The sequence below is a fragment of the Panthera onca genome, chromosome X, assembly GCF_046562875.1.
Source record: "Panthera onca isolate mPanOnc1 chromosome X, mPanOnc1 haplotype 2, whole genome shotgun sequence".
NCBI lineage: Eukaryota > Metazoa > Chordata > Mammalia > Carnivora > Felidae > Panthera > Panthera onca.
Genome location: NC_138357.1, coordinates 18358207 through 18377829, shown reverse-complemented (window position 1 = coordinate 18377829; position 19623 = coordinate 18358207). Strand labels below are relative to the sequence as shown.

Below are 19623 nucleotides of genomic sequence, written 5' to 3'. Positions count from 1 at the left end.
GATGGCATTCAGCGTCCACCTCTGAATTTTAAAGGAAGGAACCAAGAGTGCGCTCGGGCAGCGAGGCGTCCTAATGGAGCATTTATGAGAAAACGGCAGCAAAGAGCCTTATTAAAGGAAAGGGACTGCAGTTCGTAACCAGGGCTGAGCCTCACAACCCCCCGAGGATGGATCAGGCCCGCTTTAGAAACGTTCATGCCTGGGCTCCACCATCAGAGATTTAAAATTCACTAGGTAGAAGCCCAAGCCGTGTTTTTTAATGACGCCCCAGGTTATTGTCATGTTCATCTGGAATTGAGAACCACTCGACCAGTACGCTTTCGACTACCGGTGTTACTTTGCAGCGCTCTTCGGGAGGGTGAAGCCAGTGCAACACGAGAAAGAAGAAAAATGTATAATAGATATTGTGAGGGAGCAGAATAAAATTGTCAATATTTGTTATGAGTGTCATCGTCTACCGAGAAAATCCCAAGGAATCAACCCAATTTATTAAAATCAGTAAGAGCTCAGTGGGGTTGCTGAATACTAGATGAATTTTTAGAAACAATCCCAGTAATAACTAGCTAGAAATCATAAATGAAAAATGTCACCCTCCGCCCCTTTCCCCATACGCCTACACACACCACGGGTGAACCTTTTTTTTTTTTTTTTAAAGTGTTTTTACACAGGACCCAAACGAAAAGTAAAATATATTATGTTTTTTGATGAAGAGACTCGACCTTGAAAGATACCTGTCTTCCTCAAATTAATCTAGACGATAAGTACAATTGTAATGAAATAAAGAGTTTTGACTTTTATCTAGAAGAGTAAATGGGGTACTGTTGGTAATGGTTGAGTTACTTTATATAATAGGAAACAACTGAAAGCTTAAGCCAGATAGAAATTTGGTTTTCCCCCGAAATATGTCCCAAGGAGAGCAGTCCAGATGTGGTAAGCTGTTCTGCGTGTCCTCGGGGACCCAGATGACCATCTTCCGGCTCTCTCCTCGGAGCGTCCCTTCCACAGGCAGTTAGGAGGGAGTGGGAGCAAAGGAAAGTGTTTGGGTGAGGTGGCCATTCCTCCAGCCGAGTGGCTTTTTAGTCCGCCTTCCTGGAAGTTCCACAGGCTCTTCTGCTCACCATCCCACTAGGCAGAATTGAGTCACCATGTCCCAGGGAGACAGGGGAACATACCCCTGGTGGGCATATTGCTACCCAAATCTGGTTCAGTACTACGAAGGGAAGGGGAGAAAGTAGGTACGGGGGTAGTCAACACGTCTTGATCACAGCAGCCAAGAAGAAATTGAAATGAGATCAAGAGGGAAAATCCCCTATTAGATCTCAAAACCAGTGACATAGTAATTAAACCTGGTACTGGCACAGTGACAACGGCCACAAGAAATCCATGTCTCTGTTAGGGTAATTTCAGTAGTACTAGATCTGTGGAGACAGGATGGATTATTCAATACTTGGTATCTCTACAGTTTATACAACTGGCTCTCCCTCCATTTAGAAAACGGGTTGGATCCTTACCTCAGACTGCACCCCAGAATATATCCTTCATGGGTTAAAAACCTAATCGTATGTAAAACTGAGTAGAAAAGGTAGGAGAAATTATCTAGCATCTGTTGAGTACAGATGACCTTTCTAAGCATGATAGGAAACTCAGAATTTTTGACTGTATTGAAATTAGACTAAAGAGAACTTCAAATCCCTGAGAAAAACAGCTCAGGTTTTGTTTTTTGTTTTTTGGGTTTTTTTAATGGGCAAAGGACATGAAAAGGGAATTTATAAGAGGACTGGCCGTGGATTATAAGCACGTGAAAAGCTATTCTCCCTTATTTGTAATGAAAAAAACATACATTAAAACAAGATGTTACCAGTTTTTGCCTATCTGATGGCCAAAGATTAGTAGGATTCACATGGCAGCTGGGTTCTGGAGACCTGGGCATTCATGTTTGATACTGAGTTAGGCTATAAATTGGTACAATTTGGGAGAACAATATAGCATTGGAGACCAAAACCTTTAACGAAATGGTGTGTATATTTTGCCACTAGTCTGCTATGTAGAGATTTATGCCAGGGAAGTGAGCAGAAAACAGTACAAAAACGTACATGCGAGAAGTTTCGTTGCATTACTGTTCGTGCTCACTGCGATACCCGCTAAGGCATCTTACTCACCTGTTCTTCGGATTGGTGAGATGACCACAGATGGCATCAGTCAGCGTAACGGTGTGGCTCAGGTCCAGTAAGATTGGATTCACATTGGGTAGGTCCACAGGGGAGCCACCCGAGCTTAAAAGCCTCGTACCGCATTTGGAGGCAGCACCTGGTCCACTGTAGTTCTATAGGCACAGGTCATTGTCAGGTTACACCACACAGGAACAGAGATACAGCTTCTTCTCAGAGTATAATTCTCCCGCTCCAGCTACCGTCCACCAACCGAGGGGTAGCAGCTCAGTGCAGAAGCGGGCACGCCATGCCAAGTTTTGCTAAGTTGCCAGGGGAATAGCTAGAGTTAACTGAAGGTAAATCGGAAAAGATTTTTAGCCTTTCACCCATTGCAGCAAAAATCAACCCCCCAAAAACCAGAATGTCTATCAAAAGACTTAAGTTTTAGCACGTGCGTTTAGTGGAATACTCTGCAGCAATTAAAGAATGAAGTAGCTCCGTATGGAGAGTCGTGGAGAGGTATTATACCTGTGATCAAGTAAGGTGAAAAACCCAAGTTGCATGATCTACTTTAGCATGTAACAAGTACACGTATGCACATGTATGTGCAGATGCACACCTGTATACATAAAAGATTTCTGAGGGGCATATTCAGCAGCTGGGCAGTTGTTACCTCATCCATAATTTTACCAGCAGAGAGAATTTGAAATCTTTTGGAATATTTTCTAGACATGTGATCGTGTATGTACATATTTATAAAAAGATTTTCTTATGTATACTCTTATAATATCTGGGGTATTTTTCTGTGACATTAAACAGTTCTACATCATCACCATTTTAATGGTTGCATAATCACTTCCTTTTCTAGACATTCAGATGGTTTTTACTCTCTAGCTGTCAGAGAACCATGTTGCCAGTGACCATCTCTAAACGAAAGTATTTATACCGGGGTCCACAGTGATTTGAATTACTCTTTCTATTTTTTTCACATTGCAATTTGTTTCTAAAATCTGCATATGGTGTGGATTCCAGATTTTTTCATAGAGACTATTGAGCTCAAATCAGAGTCCGTATGCAAGTAGTTTGGGGATAGAAGAATGGAAAACGGGAGGAATACCTCTGAATGAAGGGGTTTCCCTCTCCTGTATGTGCTTTCCTTCTTCATTGGCTCTGGATCCTGAATATACTCATTAGATTATTTAAGTAATCTATTCATTAAATGAAATGTGTTCATTAAGAAGGCAAGAGAAGATTACATAGTGATTCTGCTTATCCTGTTTTATTGTCTTTATTGTATTACTAAACTTTGAAATATGAATGTCTCTAAAAAGTCAGTCACCCACCATAAAATAAATTCTGTGACAGTAGAGATCTTGTTTGACTGGTTCACACCCGTGATCTCGGTGTCTAGATTGGTGAAGGACATATAATGGGCCTGTGGGGGTGAAAAATAATCCCATAAAAAGATGAAAATCTGTTTTAACAAAAAAGGGCTTGTCCCTTTAGGAAAAAACTCTTACGGGGAAAAAAAAAGAAAAAACTTAGGAAAAATTTCAGAAGTATACAAAAATAGAATAGGATAACAGCTCCCCATCTCAGCAGCTACCAAGTTACTGCCACACTTGTTTTCATCTATTGTTTTTCCTTCTGATGTATTTAAAGCAGAACCCGACATCTCTTTTGTCATTTTATCCCTACATCGGTATCACGGTGCCATTATCACACTTTGTAAGATCAACAGTAAGTTCTTAGTATGCTGTCCTACCAAGTCTACGTTTACATTTCCCCAGTTGTCTTGGAAATGTCTTTTTAGACTTGCTTTGTTCGAATCTCAATACTTACAAGGTCCCTACATTGCATTTAATGGCTATATCTCATAAGTCTCTCTTGATATAGAGCAATCCCTACTCCACCCCGCCCGATAAGTCTTGTAGAGTCCCACATTCTAGATTTAGCTATTTGCTTTTTCATGATGCCATTTGCTTTGTTTCTCTACGCCTCCATACTTCCCATAATTTATAAGTGATTCCCAGTGGGCAGCGTTTGAAGAGTACAAATTCTCCATAGTTCTTTGGAAGTAACTGAAAATATTTTAAGAATAAAAAAATAAGCAAAACTAGGTCAGAAGTCAGTTGCTTTTGTTGCTCCCCACCCTCCCCTCTGCCTTTAATTCTACTCACATGTTAGACACTCCTCATGTTAAACCAAGTTTTAGATCCTTTGTGTCAGAAGGATTCCTGTAGGAATGTCTTATCTGTTGCTGACCACAAGAGGGCACTCACTGAACATTTTTAAAGCATTGCTCCATCTTGTCATCTTGTATATGTAATTGACTTAAAACTGAGCTCATATCAGCTCACCCACTGATTACAGTGGGGTGGTTACCTATAAAACACAGATTTGGTACTTATATGTTAGTTGGCCTCCCTAAACCCTTGTCCTAAGTAACTCACATTGCTATTTATTAAAAGCAATGAATGTCAAGTATACGGTGTATATTACCCACATAAAAGGTTGTCAGAACGGCCTAATGTCAAAGTATCACTCCAGAGGTACAAATCCTCTGGTTTGAAAGGGGAAAACCTACCATCCCAGTGGAGAAATTTGGCCATCACCACCACTTAAACCAAGTGATCGAAAAGCATCACTGATAGTGGGGCATTCTGAAATTAACATTCCTCTTGAAGTACACAGGGTCACCTAGCAAATATCCTGGACTAACGAAGAAAAAAGTTGAACCTAGAGCTAAGCAAGCCCGTGGACCTTATTTCCAGTTTTATAGGAATCTGGAGTAAGAGAGAACCAACTGAAGCAGTGCCACAGTTAGACAAGTCCAGAGTGGTGTAGTTGAAAAGGTAGCTGGTGTAACTTTTTCCAAAAAGTGAGTGTCATGGGAAAGAGAGGTTGGAAGAGCCAGTCTAGATCAGGAGAGACCTAGCCAAACACAGGGCCTGGAGAACTGTTAGGGGGCTCATAAAGGTGTTCTAATGAAAGCCAGGACACGAGTGCTGGGAAGACGTTTTGAGGAATTTGAATAAAAATGTTTCATGAAACACGAGCAAAAAGCAACAGTATATATAGAGTTTATATTGTTTCCTAAAATGTACTCTTATTATCTTTCTGAAACCTCGAGTTTGATTATTTCATCTGTATACCTGCAAGTTTGTATTTTCAAGTTGGCTGGAAGATTTATTTTTAATCTCAGTGGGCAGAATGAGGACTTGCCTCATCTTTGGGCATGTGTGACAACATTTACCCTAAACCAGAGGTTTTATTTCCGATGAACTTGCGTTATCTCATTAATAGAGTGCTTTCCTATCTTTCAGATAGAAATGGACCCGTAACTAATTGTAGAGTTTTTAGAAAGCATGGATGAGGAAACCTTTATTTTAAACGGGCACCAACCTCATCTGCTAATGGTGTAAATGTATTATCAGCAGTGACAAAACGTTTTGAGATTTTTATCTTTCATCATTGTAGACTATATTGTAAAAATCATAGTGGAAATGATGAGAGAGATGAAGAAGATGAGGAACGAGAGAGTAAAAGCCGGGGAAAAGTAGAAATTGACCAGCAGCAACTAACTCAGCAGCAACTTAATGGAAACTAGGTATGAACGTTACTTCTCTCGGATCTGTTGTCAGGATACAATACTCACTGATAAATAACATGTTGGAGTAATGGTATATGCAGTATGATTTTTTTAATGCTATTATGTTTAGTTAAGCATGTTCCTAGAATGCTAAAGGATTGTGTAGGCTTGCGTAGTTTTTTTAACTAGCTGATTTTGTACCAGTAAAACCAAGCTCTCCACTTTATCCATAAGTATAGTTGTAATGTCAAACCGATAAGATGTTCTCGCTCCTCAATAACATTATATTTATTGTGTTCCCCTCAAGCATCATATTTTACAATTTTTTATCATCTTTTGAACAGGTTCATGGGACAGAGTTAGAAAACTGGGAATTGAATAAGACATCCATAACTACTATGCTTTTTTCACTGTTTTCTAAAATCAAAAAGGGTTTGTAACTTTTTACTGCCCAACTCTTAGATCCTTCATTGAACCGCCTAAAAACGTCTTTTGTTTGTTTTATGAGCCTTCACTAGATGGCAGAATTTGACATGTTGCTATTACGTAGCTGTAGTTTGCAGTTTCTGGGAAGCAATTGAAACACTATTAACCCTGTGTTTAGTGTCGACAGTTAAAGCAGACATTGAAATGAAGTAAGCTATATTTCTGGACTGAACAAAGTTCTACTGTTTAGAGTGTCTAAGTTTGTTTAGTGGATTCATACTCAAGGGAGAGCATAAGCAAATTTCACTTTACAGTGCAAACACGCCTCTGGTGGCGACACATGGGAATTTGTGCTTTTTTTTTTTTTTTTGCTTTTTTTTTTTTTTTTTCCACACTCAAGTAATGGATACTAGAAATGAAGAGAACCTTCTTTTTCTCTTGGCTTTGACAGCACATGCTAAAAATCTCTTCCAAGAAGTGTGCTAAAGCTTTTCATTTCGTCCCTGTTAAAGTTGTTCTCACTGACCAGCATGCACTCGGGCAACTGGTGATAAGTTATGAGCTCCGGTGCGCCTCTGCCAAACTTCTCTTGACAGTAAACCTCTTCTCTTATCATGTCATACAAAGAACTTCTAGCAAAATTATTGGATCCTCTCAAGTTGAAACTAACATTTGGCAACAGCAAATTGAACCTCTTTAAGATGTAAAGGGTTACCACTCACTAAGGACTTCAGCCACCATGTCGGAAATCGGTTCCTCTCAAGTGCCGTGTGGTGTGGAACACTTCATATATTGGCCCAGAGTATGTAAGGAGGTCTCATGTGCTGTAGGAGTCAAAAAACAGCCTGCAGAAAACAGTATTTATTTTTAATTTTGTGACCACTATTTTAAAAAAAAAATTATTTAATATTTTTAATGTTTTCGTTCATTGCTTTGCTTATCTATCAAATAGGCTTTCGTGCCCTCCTTTTCTTCTGGTAGGGCCTGGTGTTGTTTTTTCGATCATCGAAGTTGTTTTTCGAAGCCTAAGAACCCAGCTGTTTAGAAAGGATTTTCACACTGGCATTCCCAGCTCGTGATATTTTCTCCCACTTACCTGCTGAAGCACATTTATATATTTCTTTATGGCAAAACCAAAAAACTTTAGTTGTGGTCTGCCTAATATTACCATAGCACCTCAATATTCAAAGGTAGGGCTTCTGATTTCTGAATTATTAGTTAACCTACCACATTAAAGCAAATTAGCAAACAAGAAATACCGTGTTAACTTGACTGTGCATCGAGATATTCTGCAGCTTATGGAAAAGCATTTTTAAAATGTAACAGGTGGAAAATTACACTGTGCTTAATGACTGATTTTTTTTTTTAACTGCTAGTCCCTTAAGGTCACATTTGTCGAGTGTGTATTCACTTAAGTCAAGGGACTTGATGATTGCTTTATTTTAACCATCTTTTATTATTTTTAGAAGGAAACTAGCTTTAGTGGGGTTGCCCTATATGTTTTTCTCCTTTTGCTCTAAATATGCCATTGGGTGTTGTTTTTTTTTTTTTTTTTTTTTTTTTTTTATGTTGTGTGTATGTGATGAATTTTCAAAATTCACCATGACTTGAAGTGCAACGACAGATCTAGATGTTTGTTTACCAAGCTATGTGACTTTTCCCAAAGGATCTGTACTTTATTTCCTTACAACAGCTTGAAACCTGTTATTTTAAATCTTTGAATCACTGTGTCTTGATCATTTTTACATGGTGTGCCATACACTTACCCACGGAACAATAGAGCACCTTCATTTTTGGACAACTACTGTAATGATGTTCTTAGGAAAAATGGAAGGTGCCGGGGTAAAAATGGCCAGTCGATGATCATATCATGGACTTCAAATACTTAGCTGTCAGTCGATGGATTTGCTATGTAATCAAGTGTATACCTTTGTATGGGTGTCTTCAACCCTTTCTCTGCCACTAGCAACCAGAATAGCACTTTACCTTTTGGTTGGCTAGAATAAGTGGCTGGCTACCTATCTTTCTCACTGTGGTGTGATTGGCTAAACAGTCTTTCATTAAAAGTTGAAATGAAATGTAAATTGAAGTCACATGAAAAATCACCTTTGGTTGTAAACCTCCGATACTTTGATTCTCCATCCATGTCTTCGTCACATGCTGAGTAAAAAGTGCCTTACAATGTAAAAATTGTACAGTACTTATGTTCCCAAGTAGCAGCATCATCTTCTGGGTAGTAATTACATTGTGGTATGAATATTTAGAAAAATGGACCTCAGCAGTGTATTTACTGTTCATCTCTTAAGTCCTTAACCGTAGTTTTAATAAGCATGACATTATTTGATAAGTATATAACACGTACGTCATTTCCAAAAATACTGCCATGACTGTCTTTTACGCATATTTTAGCTTGAAATTTTGAAGCGTCTTTTCTTTCCTTTTTTTCCCCCTCTGTTTTGTTTTGTTTTCGTTATTGATATTCAACAGTGTAATCTTTGCAAGCGTATATTGAAGATTATTCTGGAGCATTTATTGCCTTACCAGAACTGTTAGTAAGAAATGTTCTTTAGAGTAGAAAGATAGACTTGAGTTTCTATACTTTAATAAGAGCTCTTTGTTCCTGGGGGGGAGGGGGAGGGGGTGTGAATTTTACTTTTCATCTCAATTTATTAAAAACCCACAGCTGAAATACATTTTATTTCAAAGATCAGCAATTTTAGAATTTCAGATAGTACTTGCTCAGGAGTACGTGCTACTCAAGATATTAAGAGAATAACAAGATATGTAGATCTACTGTTGAATCAGAATCTATGTACTTGAACAAATGTGTGGATCTTAAATATCTCAAAGAAAAAGAAAAGTGTTCTAGAATGTTGTTGCTTTTTTGAAAAGCACTAAAGGTTAGACCAAGGTATACAGTTTTGTTCTAACAGACATTTAGGTTAACTGTAAAGATAAGGAATGCATTATGGGTCAAAATCAAACATTCCTCTCATGTTATGTATATTTTGTTCCTGTTATATTGGCTTTATTTTCAAAATTGTAGTTTGTAGTATTAGTTTCCTTTTATTGGTATTCTTGCATATACTATTCATTCAATAAATGAGTTATGACTTTCATGTTTGTATGTATGTCTTTTTTGTCAAAGGGTATAATGAAGGGTATCATTTGTAGCAGCAGCAAGATTGTGTTCCCTTTAGTCTTCCTTCAAGACGAAATGCCCAGCTTGTTTAGTAACTTGTCAATAAAGAGAATGAGAGAGAACAAAAAGTGCATTTGAGTCCAGTTCAAGATTTCACAACATCAGAGTCTCATCATGGAGCGAGACATCCGTCTTTTGAGTACAACAGAACTGTGTTACACCTTGGTTCTTTTCTTATTAACAGGATTCGGGTACCTTTGGCTTGAATTGGGTCCTCTGGAAGCTAGTTCAAAGGGGATTTTGAAAAGAAGCCAAAACTCCTTGTGCGGTTTATCTGTTTGGTCATACGGAGGAGGATTAATATTTTTTATAAAGGCATTCCACCTTACAGATTTCAATTGACTCCCTCTATCGTGGACAGCTTACTTCTCGTACAGTGCTTGGAGATTGAGGTAGTCGTGTCCAGGGCAGAAATGAAAGTTTTAATTAGTGGAATGTGCTCATTCCATACACACAACTCCTAACCTGCATTCCTACTCTAGAGGAAAAATAAATTAGGGGCACCTGGGTGGATCAGTCGGTTAAGCGTCCGACTTCAGCTCAGGTCATGATCTCATGTTTCCTGAGTTCGACTCCCGCATCGGGCTGTCTGCGGTCAGCGTGGCGTCTGCTTTGGATCCTCTGTCTCTGTCTCTGTCTCTGTCTCTGTCTCTCTCTCTGCTCCTCCCCCCCTCTCTCTGTCTTTCTCTCTCAAAAATAAATAAATAACTTTTACACATTATGTAACAGGTCTGGTTAATGCTGGAACTATGGGATAGTGTACCTCACTGCAAATGTTACCTGGCATTACTCGTCACACATGCATCCGTGTGCCAGCGTGTGTGTGTTTAAAATCCATTCTTTACTCTCATTTTGTTTTTTTAATTTTTTAACAAAAGATTTTATCTTTTTTACCACCATAAAAATATGGAGAAGGGGGTTATGTGGTTTTCTTTAGCTAACTAAAACTATTGACAGCTGGGGACTTTGGTGGGGGGAGTTCTGGTTTCTTTTTCCAGCTGCAGTCATCAGCAATTGCTCAGGTCATTCCAAAGTGTAAACCTGGTAGAATTTTCTAGGAAAATTCTATGGCCAGCAAAATTCTATGGCCGGTCCATATTTTTAAGGGAAAACCGTCTATGTTTGTATATTAGAGTCTTCGGTTGCAGAGACAATGCTGCTTTATATATAAACCAATGTTACATAATTTTGCAATGTTGAGATAATGAAGTATCTGGGCAATTACCCAGTATATGTAGATATCTATCTATCTAGATATTTATCTATACCTATCTATATATCTATCTGTATCTATCTATATATACATCTATCTATATATCTATATAGATATCTATATAGATCTAGATCTATATCTTATATAGATATATCTATAGATATCTATATAGATATGTATCTATATCTATATATACATACGTACATACTTTACAAGGATATAAGGCAAAAATTTACTCTTGATTTTTATTCAGAAGATGAGAAACCTAAAATGCCAGTTACTTATGAAAGTTAATGACAGCATTTAAAGTGTGACTCTGTAGCAGACACGTTCTGCAACATGGTTAGTGGACTGAAGTCATTCAGACCTGGGTCTTTGTCAAAAGATAGGGGGTCCATATACATCCAAATTATGCCTTCGTCTCTACCTCTCTGGCTATAAATGTGTTTTTATGCTGTGGGTGGAGGCAGTGCCAGGGAGATCGGGAAGGTGCAGCTGGGCAAAGAGCTAACTAGATCTGCTGTGTGAATGATAATGATCTAGTAAACAGACTTAACATGGAAACGAAAATACTGTTTGAAGGGACAAACCTTTGAAATGGGACCCGAGAGAGAGAGAGAGAGAGAGAGAGAGAGAGAGAGCGAGCGCATATTCAAGGACGTGTGGGTGCGGGAAGGTAGAAGTAAACTTTAATATGGACATTGGATTTAGAGGTACTGAGTTTTTCTGTAAAGTGATTTGTACAAAAGGATGAGGCGTTTCCTTTTCTGAGTTTTTTTTTTTTTTAATCAGCTATTTACAAATTTTTTTTATTTATTAAAGTCACACATCACCTTAAAAAGAAAGTACTGACCCTTGCTACAATGTAGATGAACCTTGGAAACATAATGCTAACAAGCCCGGCACAAAGGATCACATATTGTATGATGACATTTACATGAAATGTCCAGAAGAGGCATATCCACAGAGACAGAATGCAGATTTGTGGTTACGGGGGAGATGCGGAGAGGGGGCCCTGGGAAGTGACTGTTACCAGGTGCTACAGGGTTTCTTTTGGGGGGATGCAAATGGCTGGATTAAGCAGCAGTGGTGGTTACACAATTTTGTGAATATACTAAAAACCATGAGTTCTACCCTTTGAAAGGGTGAGTTATATTTTATGAATTTTACTTCCATTTAAAAATAATACATAGTCATCGTACAAAATTAAAACCTACAAAGATCTATAGGGCAAAACGGGAAAATCCCCGTTCTCCACAAGCCTACTTCCCAGTATTTGACGTGTATCCCTCTAAATGCTTGTGTACATATATAACTTATGTACTTCTTAGAGTAAATAGGATCATGCAATACACGCAGTTCTGCACCTGTCCTTTTCCTTTGAACAACTAGATTTCTCATGTTCTGTTTAGAGGCTCCGCTCCATTGCAGTGTGTGGCTGGACTGAAATTGTTCCGTCAGGTCTCACATACTTCTTCATGCCCTTATGAGGGGGGCATTTATTAGGCCAAATTTCCAGCAGTGGAACTGCAACATAAAATATATATACATTTAAAGTTTTAATAAAAATTGCCATCCAAAAAATGTGCACCAATTAAAAAGGTCATCTATAGGGATTAAGCTTCCCTGCTTTTCCACTCCAAAAGGAATGCCTTTTATTTTTATTTATATTTTTTAACGTTTATTCATTTTTGAGAGAGAAAGAGACAGAGACAGAGACAGAGCGTGAGTGGGGGAGGGGCAGAGAGAGAGGGAGACAGAATCCGAAGCAGGCTCCAGGCTCCGAGCTGTCAGCACAGGGCCTGACGCGGGGCTCAAACTCACGAACTACGAAATTGTGACCTGAGCCGAGGTGGGTCACTCAACCGACTGAGCCACTCAGGTGCCCCGAGGAATGCGTTTTAATGGAAAGCGTTCTGGTACCTTCTTTTAAAAAACATAATACATGCCTTATAGAAAACTCTGTAGGGTCTTGATTTTGTGGTAAAGCCCATAGAGACTGTATTTCAAAGTAGAATATGGATTATTTGGGGGAAACAATCGATTAAGTCAAAAGGTTTTGTTTCATATGTATTAGTAACAGTAGTAATTGGTGAATCTTCTCCCTTCCTCCCGCTTTCTGAAAAGTAACAGATTGTTCATAGCTGTTCATTTTTGGCCAGATGGATCTGCTTCTCTGTATGTCCGGGGTCATGGGTGTCTTGCTTCAGTGCACTTGAAGGGGTCGTGCAGTGTTTCGTTGAAGAATTCCTATGACCTTTATGTGTCGTGATGGTTCTTACTCCCCAAATCATGAATGTGTCTAACGACTGGTCAATTATGTAGAAACAAGATGAAACCATTTGAACTTTTCACTTTTCAACTAGTTGTTTTGTCCTTGGATGAATAAACTGTAAGACAAACCAGAAAAATTGACTTGATATATCTATAGATACATATATAGATGTATCTGTAGATATCTATATATGGATATCTATCTATATCATGCTTTCAGCTCATTTGCAAAAAAAAAAAAAAAAAAAAAAAAGATTGTTCTCACTTAAGAATTTCAAGCAAGTTACCTGCACGTCTGAAAATAAATTGTTGGTAAAAATAACACAAGTATTCAGTTATGCCGGTCAGTCAACATGCCAGTTTCTAAGTAAAGAATAAATTGAATGTAGTCAAGGATGATTGATACCACACGAAAACTAGTTTTTCCTAATTCTCAAAATCACCTTTTGTGCTAATTGGGTATTTATGATATTAGCCAAACAACCATTTTATTTAAAAGGATTTAGTCCTGTGTGTAACCTTACAAAAATAGTTTTTCAATATTTTACCAATAACCTTTGATCATGTTTCCTTCCACCCTTTTATTCATATATGTATGACGTAATGAAGTCTTTAAAGAGGGGTAGCATTAGAGAGTTCTTCGTGTAACTTTGAACTTCGGTGGTCATGGAGACTGCTATTATTTTCATTTCAGAGGTTAGCCAGACAATTTAACACAAAGGCTTATTTTCAAACATTCCTGATCCTTAAGCCCAAATAGGCTTATGTTCTATATTTAGTATTGATTTAGTATTACCAGGAAGCAATCATTCTCGGGACCCTGGTTTCATATGTTCTCGGTTAGAGAGCAAGCACAAAAGATAAGCAGTTTCTGGAAAGTTTGCACATCACAGAGCTGGAATTTTGGCATTATCCTCAAATAGGACAGTCTTTCCGGACCTCCCTTAGAAGAGTTGTTCTTAAGCATTTCAGCCTATCCGTGTGCCCAGACCGCTCAGGGCGGCTATCCAGTATGCGGGGGTTGGGGGTGGGGACACAGGGAGAGGGGTTAAAGAAAACATATGTTGCTTAAGGGAAAGGCTTGGCAGCCTTCACGGCATTTCATAACCGGGGTCACTTCATTCCATGAAACTTGGAAATGCAGCTAGCCGTGGGCCACTTCCTAGAAAGATCGACGCAGAACCTGGAACATTTCACTTCCTTATTTTCTTCCTTTGATGCCCTCCTGGAAACTCTCTTACCTTAATTCCCGTGATCTCCCCCCCCCCCCCCCCGCCCCATGAACGCTGCTCCTTTCCTGACTATTCTCCCTAGCCTGATGTGAGTGTTCCACACTGTTCCAGTCTTTGCCCTCTCGTATTGTTCTCACTTATCACCGTGATCGGCTACAGCTGTCCGCCGTGTGTTCTGCTGATGAGGCCCCATCCCGGAGCACAGTCGGCTCCACCCGCTGAATAGTCTCCCGGACACGTCTACCCGATCCGCTGGCTGCTCGGCGCGAGCCCCCCCCTGAGTTGTCCTCGCCTGAGTTTTCTCTCTTTGTCAACAACGCCCTCGGTCGATAGGGCTACGGTGGGTCCACGTCAGCAGTTTGGATTTTACTCGGCGTCCGCTTGTCGGTTTTTCTCTTTCCCCTTTTGCCCAGAATCCTAACTTCTGTTTCCACGGTGCACCCATGTTCGTCAGACTCTTGGTTCCTTCGTTTTCTTGGGGGGGCAGTTCTTGGCCTCGCTCCCTTAGCTACTCAGGCTGCGTGAGGTGGTTAATCACCTCCGCTGCCTCTAGACATCACTGGCCTCAGCGTCCTGCTTCTCTCAGTTCTCGGCCATCCTTTCGCCTCCCCCGTGCCTGGAGTTCAGTCTACTGTTCCATCTGGGAAAGGTGACCCACTAGAGGTGGTGGCAACAGCGTGGCCCGGTGCCACGACAGATATTGGTGTTTCATCTCAGGTTCTCCACATTGGTCTTCAGTCCTTTTCACTTACCTGTCTTTCCTTTTATACTTAGAAAACTGTGACACACATGAGCGTAGGGACTCTCGGTTCTGGTGGCCTTGGCGCGGATCCTGCGTGACCTTGATTAAGTTAACGGAATCTCCGCCTCCGTGATCCCCTGTCTAAAATGCAGGTAAAGATAGCAGCCCGTGCATGGTCTCGTGGCGATGAAAGGAGAGAACAGAGACTCGAGACTCTCCCGTCCCCTGACACGCCGGCCCTCGTTCCTGTGTTCCCTTCTAGTTTGACCTGTTCCTCTCCTCTTCTCATATGATGTTCTTGAAAGTCAAGTCCCCACGTGGCGTCTCCGCCTCCATATTGTTCCGACCCGTTCCCCCAGCTTCGCCACACTCACTTCTGTTCACACCCCTCCGCTTTCTCAGCTACCCTGGAACTGCTCCAGCAAAGCCCGCCCGTGGCCGCTGCCAAAGCCTGCGGCTACTCTTCGGTTCTTATTTCCTCGACCCCTTGACTGTAACGTCCCCGAGTGGCCAAAGCCCTGTCACGTGGTCCTCTGCTAGTCTGCCTTTGCGGCTAACCCGGGAATAAGAGTAACACATTAGATGACAGGGACCAAGACGGAAACGCCTAGTCCCCTTTCCACACGTGATCCTTCAGATACGAAAGTAAAGCTATCCTGTCACTTGGAACATTTTAGATTTTCACTATTCACACCTGACTTGACGCTCATTATACCAGAATGAGAAAATACACACAAGCAGACATAAAAATTTCAAAGCTCCCATAATCTTACGAAGCATCAAGTCACCATTCTCTCTCCCGTAAAACCTTCAAACATTTCTGTGCGTATGTGTAGTTATATCAAATGGGCGCATGTTATACCTGCTAAGTTGTATCCTGCTGTCTCCATTTAAAAGTTGGAAATATCTTCACAGTTCAGTAAATGCACTCTACCATTCTTATTGTTTGCATGAGACTCCCTTTTGTGGATGTATGATAGGCTAGCCATTTCCCTATCATTAGATAGTTCCGTTTCCAGGTTTCGTGGTTGCTATTATTTTGCTCTTGCAAAAACGGTGCTGATGCAATGGTGAAGAAACAGCAGAGAAGAATATTCTACAGAACAACTGGCCGGTACTCTTCAAAGAAGTGAATGTCTCGAAGATCGAAGACACACTGAGCAAAGGTGACAAAGAGACGTGACAACTAAAAGTAATGTGTGATCCTGAATCGGGAACTGGTTCGGGAAAACAGAATTCTTGCTGGGCAGGACATTTGGGGAACTATTGAGTAAATGTAAATACGGATTGAAGATCAGATATTACTATGTCAATGTTAATTTCGATAATGGTGGTTATGTAAGAGAATATTCTTGTTAGAAAATATACACTGAAGTGTTTAGGAGTAAAGGGTCATGTCTACCTTTTAACTGGTTCAGGAAAAGAATGTGTGCGTGTGTGTGCGTGCGTGTGCGTGCGTGCGTGTGTGTGTGTAAAGAGATAAAGCAAGAACTCTTTGTACTATTTTTGCAACTTTTCTATAATTTTGAAAAAAAACTTCAAGTACACCAACAGAAATAGCAGCAATTATTAAGGGAGCCTGAAGAAGGTCCAAACTCGGAACAACGATCTGGGGAGGGGAGAGGAACCACATTCTGGAGGAAAGAGCATGAACTATATTTAGATCAAGTGGCCTAGAGAGAACTCTCTCCCTCCCCATGACTCAGGGTGATTCCCAATGTTTTCTGCTGACGTACACCCAAAATACAGGAAATTGACCTTTCAAGCTGTTTTCACCCTTCAGATACCACCGCTTTGTTTATATTTCAATGTCCTCGTCTATCTTAGGTTCCTTTTTCATTTTGTTGAAGTAACATTTCCTTTCTTCTTATAGGAAGCATGGGTAACAAATATTTAAAAATAAATAATGCTGAGATGAACATTCTTATACATATAGCTTTCTGCCCTTGTCTGATTGTATCCTTAAGATACATTTCTAAACAGAGATTCCCAAGTTAAAGTTTTGGGCACATTTTTTGAAAAGTCCATTAATTCATACTGTGAAATGCCCTGCAGAAAGATTTTACCATGAACACATGACCCAGCTTCAACGGTTGTCAACCAATTTCCAGACTTGTTTCATATATACCCTTACCTGTTCCCCTCCCATACACCATAATTGATTTTAAAGCAAATCACAGACATAGCATTTTTATGTATTTATTTACAATTATATATCTCTAAAATACAATCCTGATTTCAGCACTCACTTTATATATTATTAGTGTCTCTATATTATATGTGATACAGGCATACATTCCGGGCAATCCTAGTAGACTGTATAAAATTAGATGCTTATTAATGTAGTTTTATACTGATTTGAACTCCCCGAAGACACTTAAGAATATTAAGAGATATAAAATAGAGGTAAAATACTGTTGCTAAATGATCTTTACAAACATGCAGCAGATAGTATGCCTTTAAAAGTCCTCACACAAAGTCGAGTGGAAACATTTCTAGATACTCATGTAAATTTCAGAATGTTACCTGGATTCAGCTAAACAAATTATTACTAACTAGCTACCAGAGAAAATTCAATTAATTTGTTGCCTGATCAATTGCTTTTTAAATTTCTAACAAATGGGATCGCCTGGGTGGCTTGGTGGGTTAAAGCATCCGACTTTGGCTCATGAGCTCACGGTTTGTGAGTTCGAGCCCCGCATCAGGCTCTCTGCTGTCAGTGCAGAGCCTGCTCTGGGTTCTCTGTCTCTGCACCTCCTGCATGCGCCTATGCTCTCTCCTTCTCTCTCAAATAAACAAACAAACAAAAAAACAAACATTAAAAATAAAATAGGGGCACCTGGGTGGTTCAGTCGGTTAAGCACCTGACTCTTGATTTTGGCTCAGGCCATGATCTCACAATTTGTGGGTTCCAGCCTCGCATCAGGGTGCACGCTCGCAGTGCAGTCTGCTTTGGATTCTTTCTGTCCCTCCCCTGCTTCTCAAAATAAATAAACGTAAAAAAATAAATTTTTTCACAAATGGTGGAAATTAGACATAGTCTTAATTCTGTAGCACACAAGGTCATTATTAAAGTTTATATTCATGATAATGTAATATTCCTTGAAACTTGATTCCTAGGTTAGGAAAATGTTTCCAACAAATTTCATGAGAACTCCTTTTCACTGGTAGCTATTTCGTGTAGCCTGTGGACATGGGTGTGGTAGATGTGTTGGTGCCCTCTCTGGGTCCCTTTACCAGCTAGTGCCCTCATCCCGCATCTGCTTGCTGTATGGTTGACGCCTGCGATCTCTGGTTACTCGCCCTTGTCTTATGGGAGCCTGGGAGGCTACACTCTCCCCCTTCCCAGGGAACCAATGGTACTAGGATACCAAGTCCCTGTCCCCTAGCTCAAGAGGAGACCAACGTGAGTAGGCCCTGGGAGTTGGCCAGGGCTAGACCTCACCTGAGGCCCTACCCTTGCTCTGCTCTCTCCCTGTCCCTATCCTGCTTTGATTCCTCCCTTGCAAGGTTTTCCTTAAAAGCACCCCTCCACAAATCAGATCATTGAAATAACCTACCAGTCAAGGAAAGAGGTATGCTCTTGGTTTAGAAGTTTAGGTCGGGAGTCCACTGGTAATGAACTTTGAGCAAATGTGTGCACCCCAATGGCATCAATACAGCTTGCTAAACAGGGTTAGAGGAGAGAGAAGAGGAAGGGGACTTTGCCCATGTCTGCCAGAAACGGAACATTCAAAACAATTCCGATAAGATTCTAAGACAAACCGCGACTAGATTTCTCATCAACTTCACTCAGTCCTACTCCGTTTTCTACGCAGAGTAGCAGTCTACTCTCATGAAGTCATCTGCCTCCGGGCTAAGATAATCCTGGAAATCCTAAGAGTTAGGAGTACTGGAACAGTCTGACAGTTTTATGCACAGTATCAGCTTACAGAGAAGCCGGCTTCGGTTACTAGAGCCCTTCCCACCGATGCTCTGAGACTGTTCTTTGTCATTCCTTCTAGAAGTCTCACTCTCTAGCCCAGAGCTAATCTACGGAACTTTCTACAGTGTTGCAAATGTTCTTTGTGCTCATACAGTAGCCACCAGCTGCAAGTGGCTATTGAGCATTTGAAATGTGGCTAGTAGGACTGAGGCACCCAAGTTTTAATTCATTTAAACTTAGATTTACATAGCCACGTGTGGTTGGTGGCTACTATATTGGATGGCACATCTCTATCTAAACTACAGCAGGGACCTTGGGGCGCCCGGGGGGTGGCTCAGTCAGTTAAGCGTCTGACTAGATTTCGGCTCGCGTTATGATCTCACAGTTCATGAGTTTGAGCCCCGTCTCGAGCTCTGCACTGACAGCATGGAGCCTGCTTGGGATTCTCTCCCTCTCTCTCTGCCCCTCCCCTGCACATGCTCTCTCTTTTTCTCTCTCCCTCTCCCCCCAAAATAGATACACTAAAAGAAAATTTTCAACGATAGCGGGGACCTTTAGGCAAGCCTGAAGGGAGAGCAGAGACCACAGGTTGAAAGACCAAATTGTTCTGTTCGTTTCTTACAGTAACCAAAAGTGTCAGAATGGAGGAAAGCGGAATATCTTATTAGGGAGCTGTACACGAGGGAACGGACCAGCTTGTAACTATTAGTGTACCATAACCCTGAGGCGAGAACACTTTATGAAGAGGAGGCGTTGGGTAAATGTTCAGGGTGTTACAATCTGTCCAGTACGTCGTGTGCTACAATCGCTATGGAACAATAGAGCTATTTTAAACTGGGCAGTAAAACCTTTGTTACAAGGCAACTT

General features: G+C 40.5%; 2 protein-coding genes across 4 annotated transcripts in view; both read left to right on the top strand.

Moving 5' to 3' along the window:
* The window catches only part of PHF6 (PHD finger protein 6), a 47342-nt gene extending 38055 nt beyond the window's left edge, over window positions 1–9287 (top strand). Inside the window, exons 10-11 of one of the 3 annotated variants that reach the window (XM_081793253.1) lie at window positions 5631–5760; window positions 6620–9287. In XM_081793253.1, the coding sequence (XP_081649379.1) occupies window positions 5631–5760 (130 nt within the window). In that variant the 3' untranslated portion in view covers window positions 6620–9287. Of the gene's footprint in view, window positions 1–5630 lie in introns of all 3 variants that reach the window. The other 2 variants (XM_081793252.1, XM_081793254.1) reach the window with 2 other exon arrangements.
* Window positions 9288–15892: 6605 nt separating this feature from the next.
* Window positions 15893–19623, top strand: part of HPRT1 (hypoxanthine phosphoribosyltransferase 1) — a 51470-nt gene continuing 47739 nt past the window's right edge. The window contains exon 1 of the mRNA XM_081793108.1: window positions 15893–15997. The gene's annotated coding sequence lies outside the window, so the exon portion shown is untranslated. The remainder of the gene's footprint in view (window positions 15998–19623) is intronic.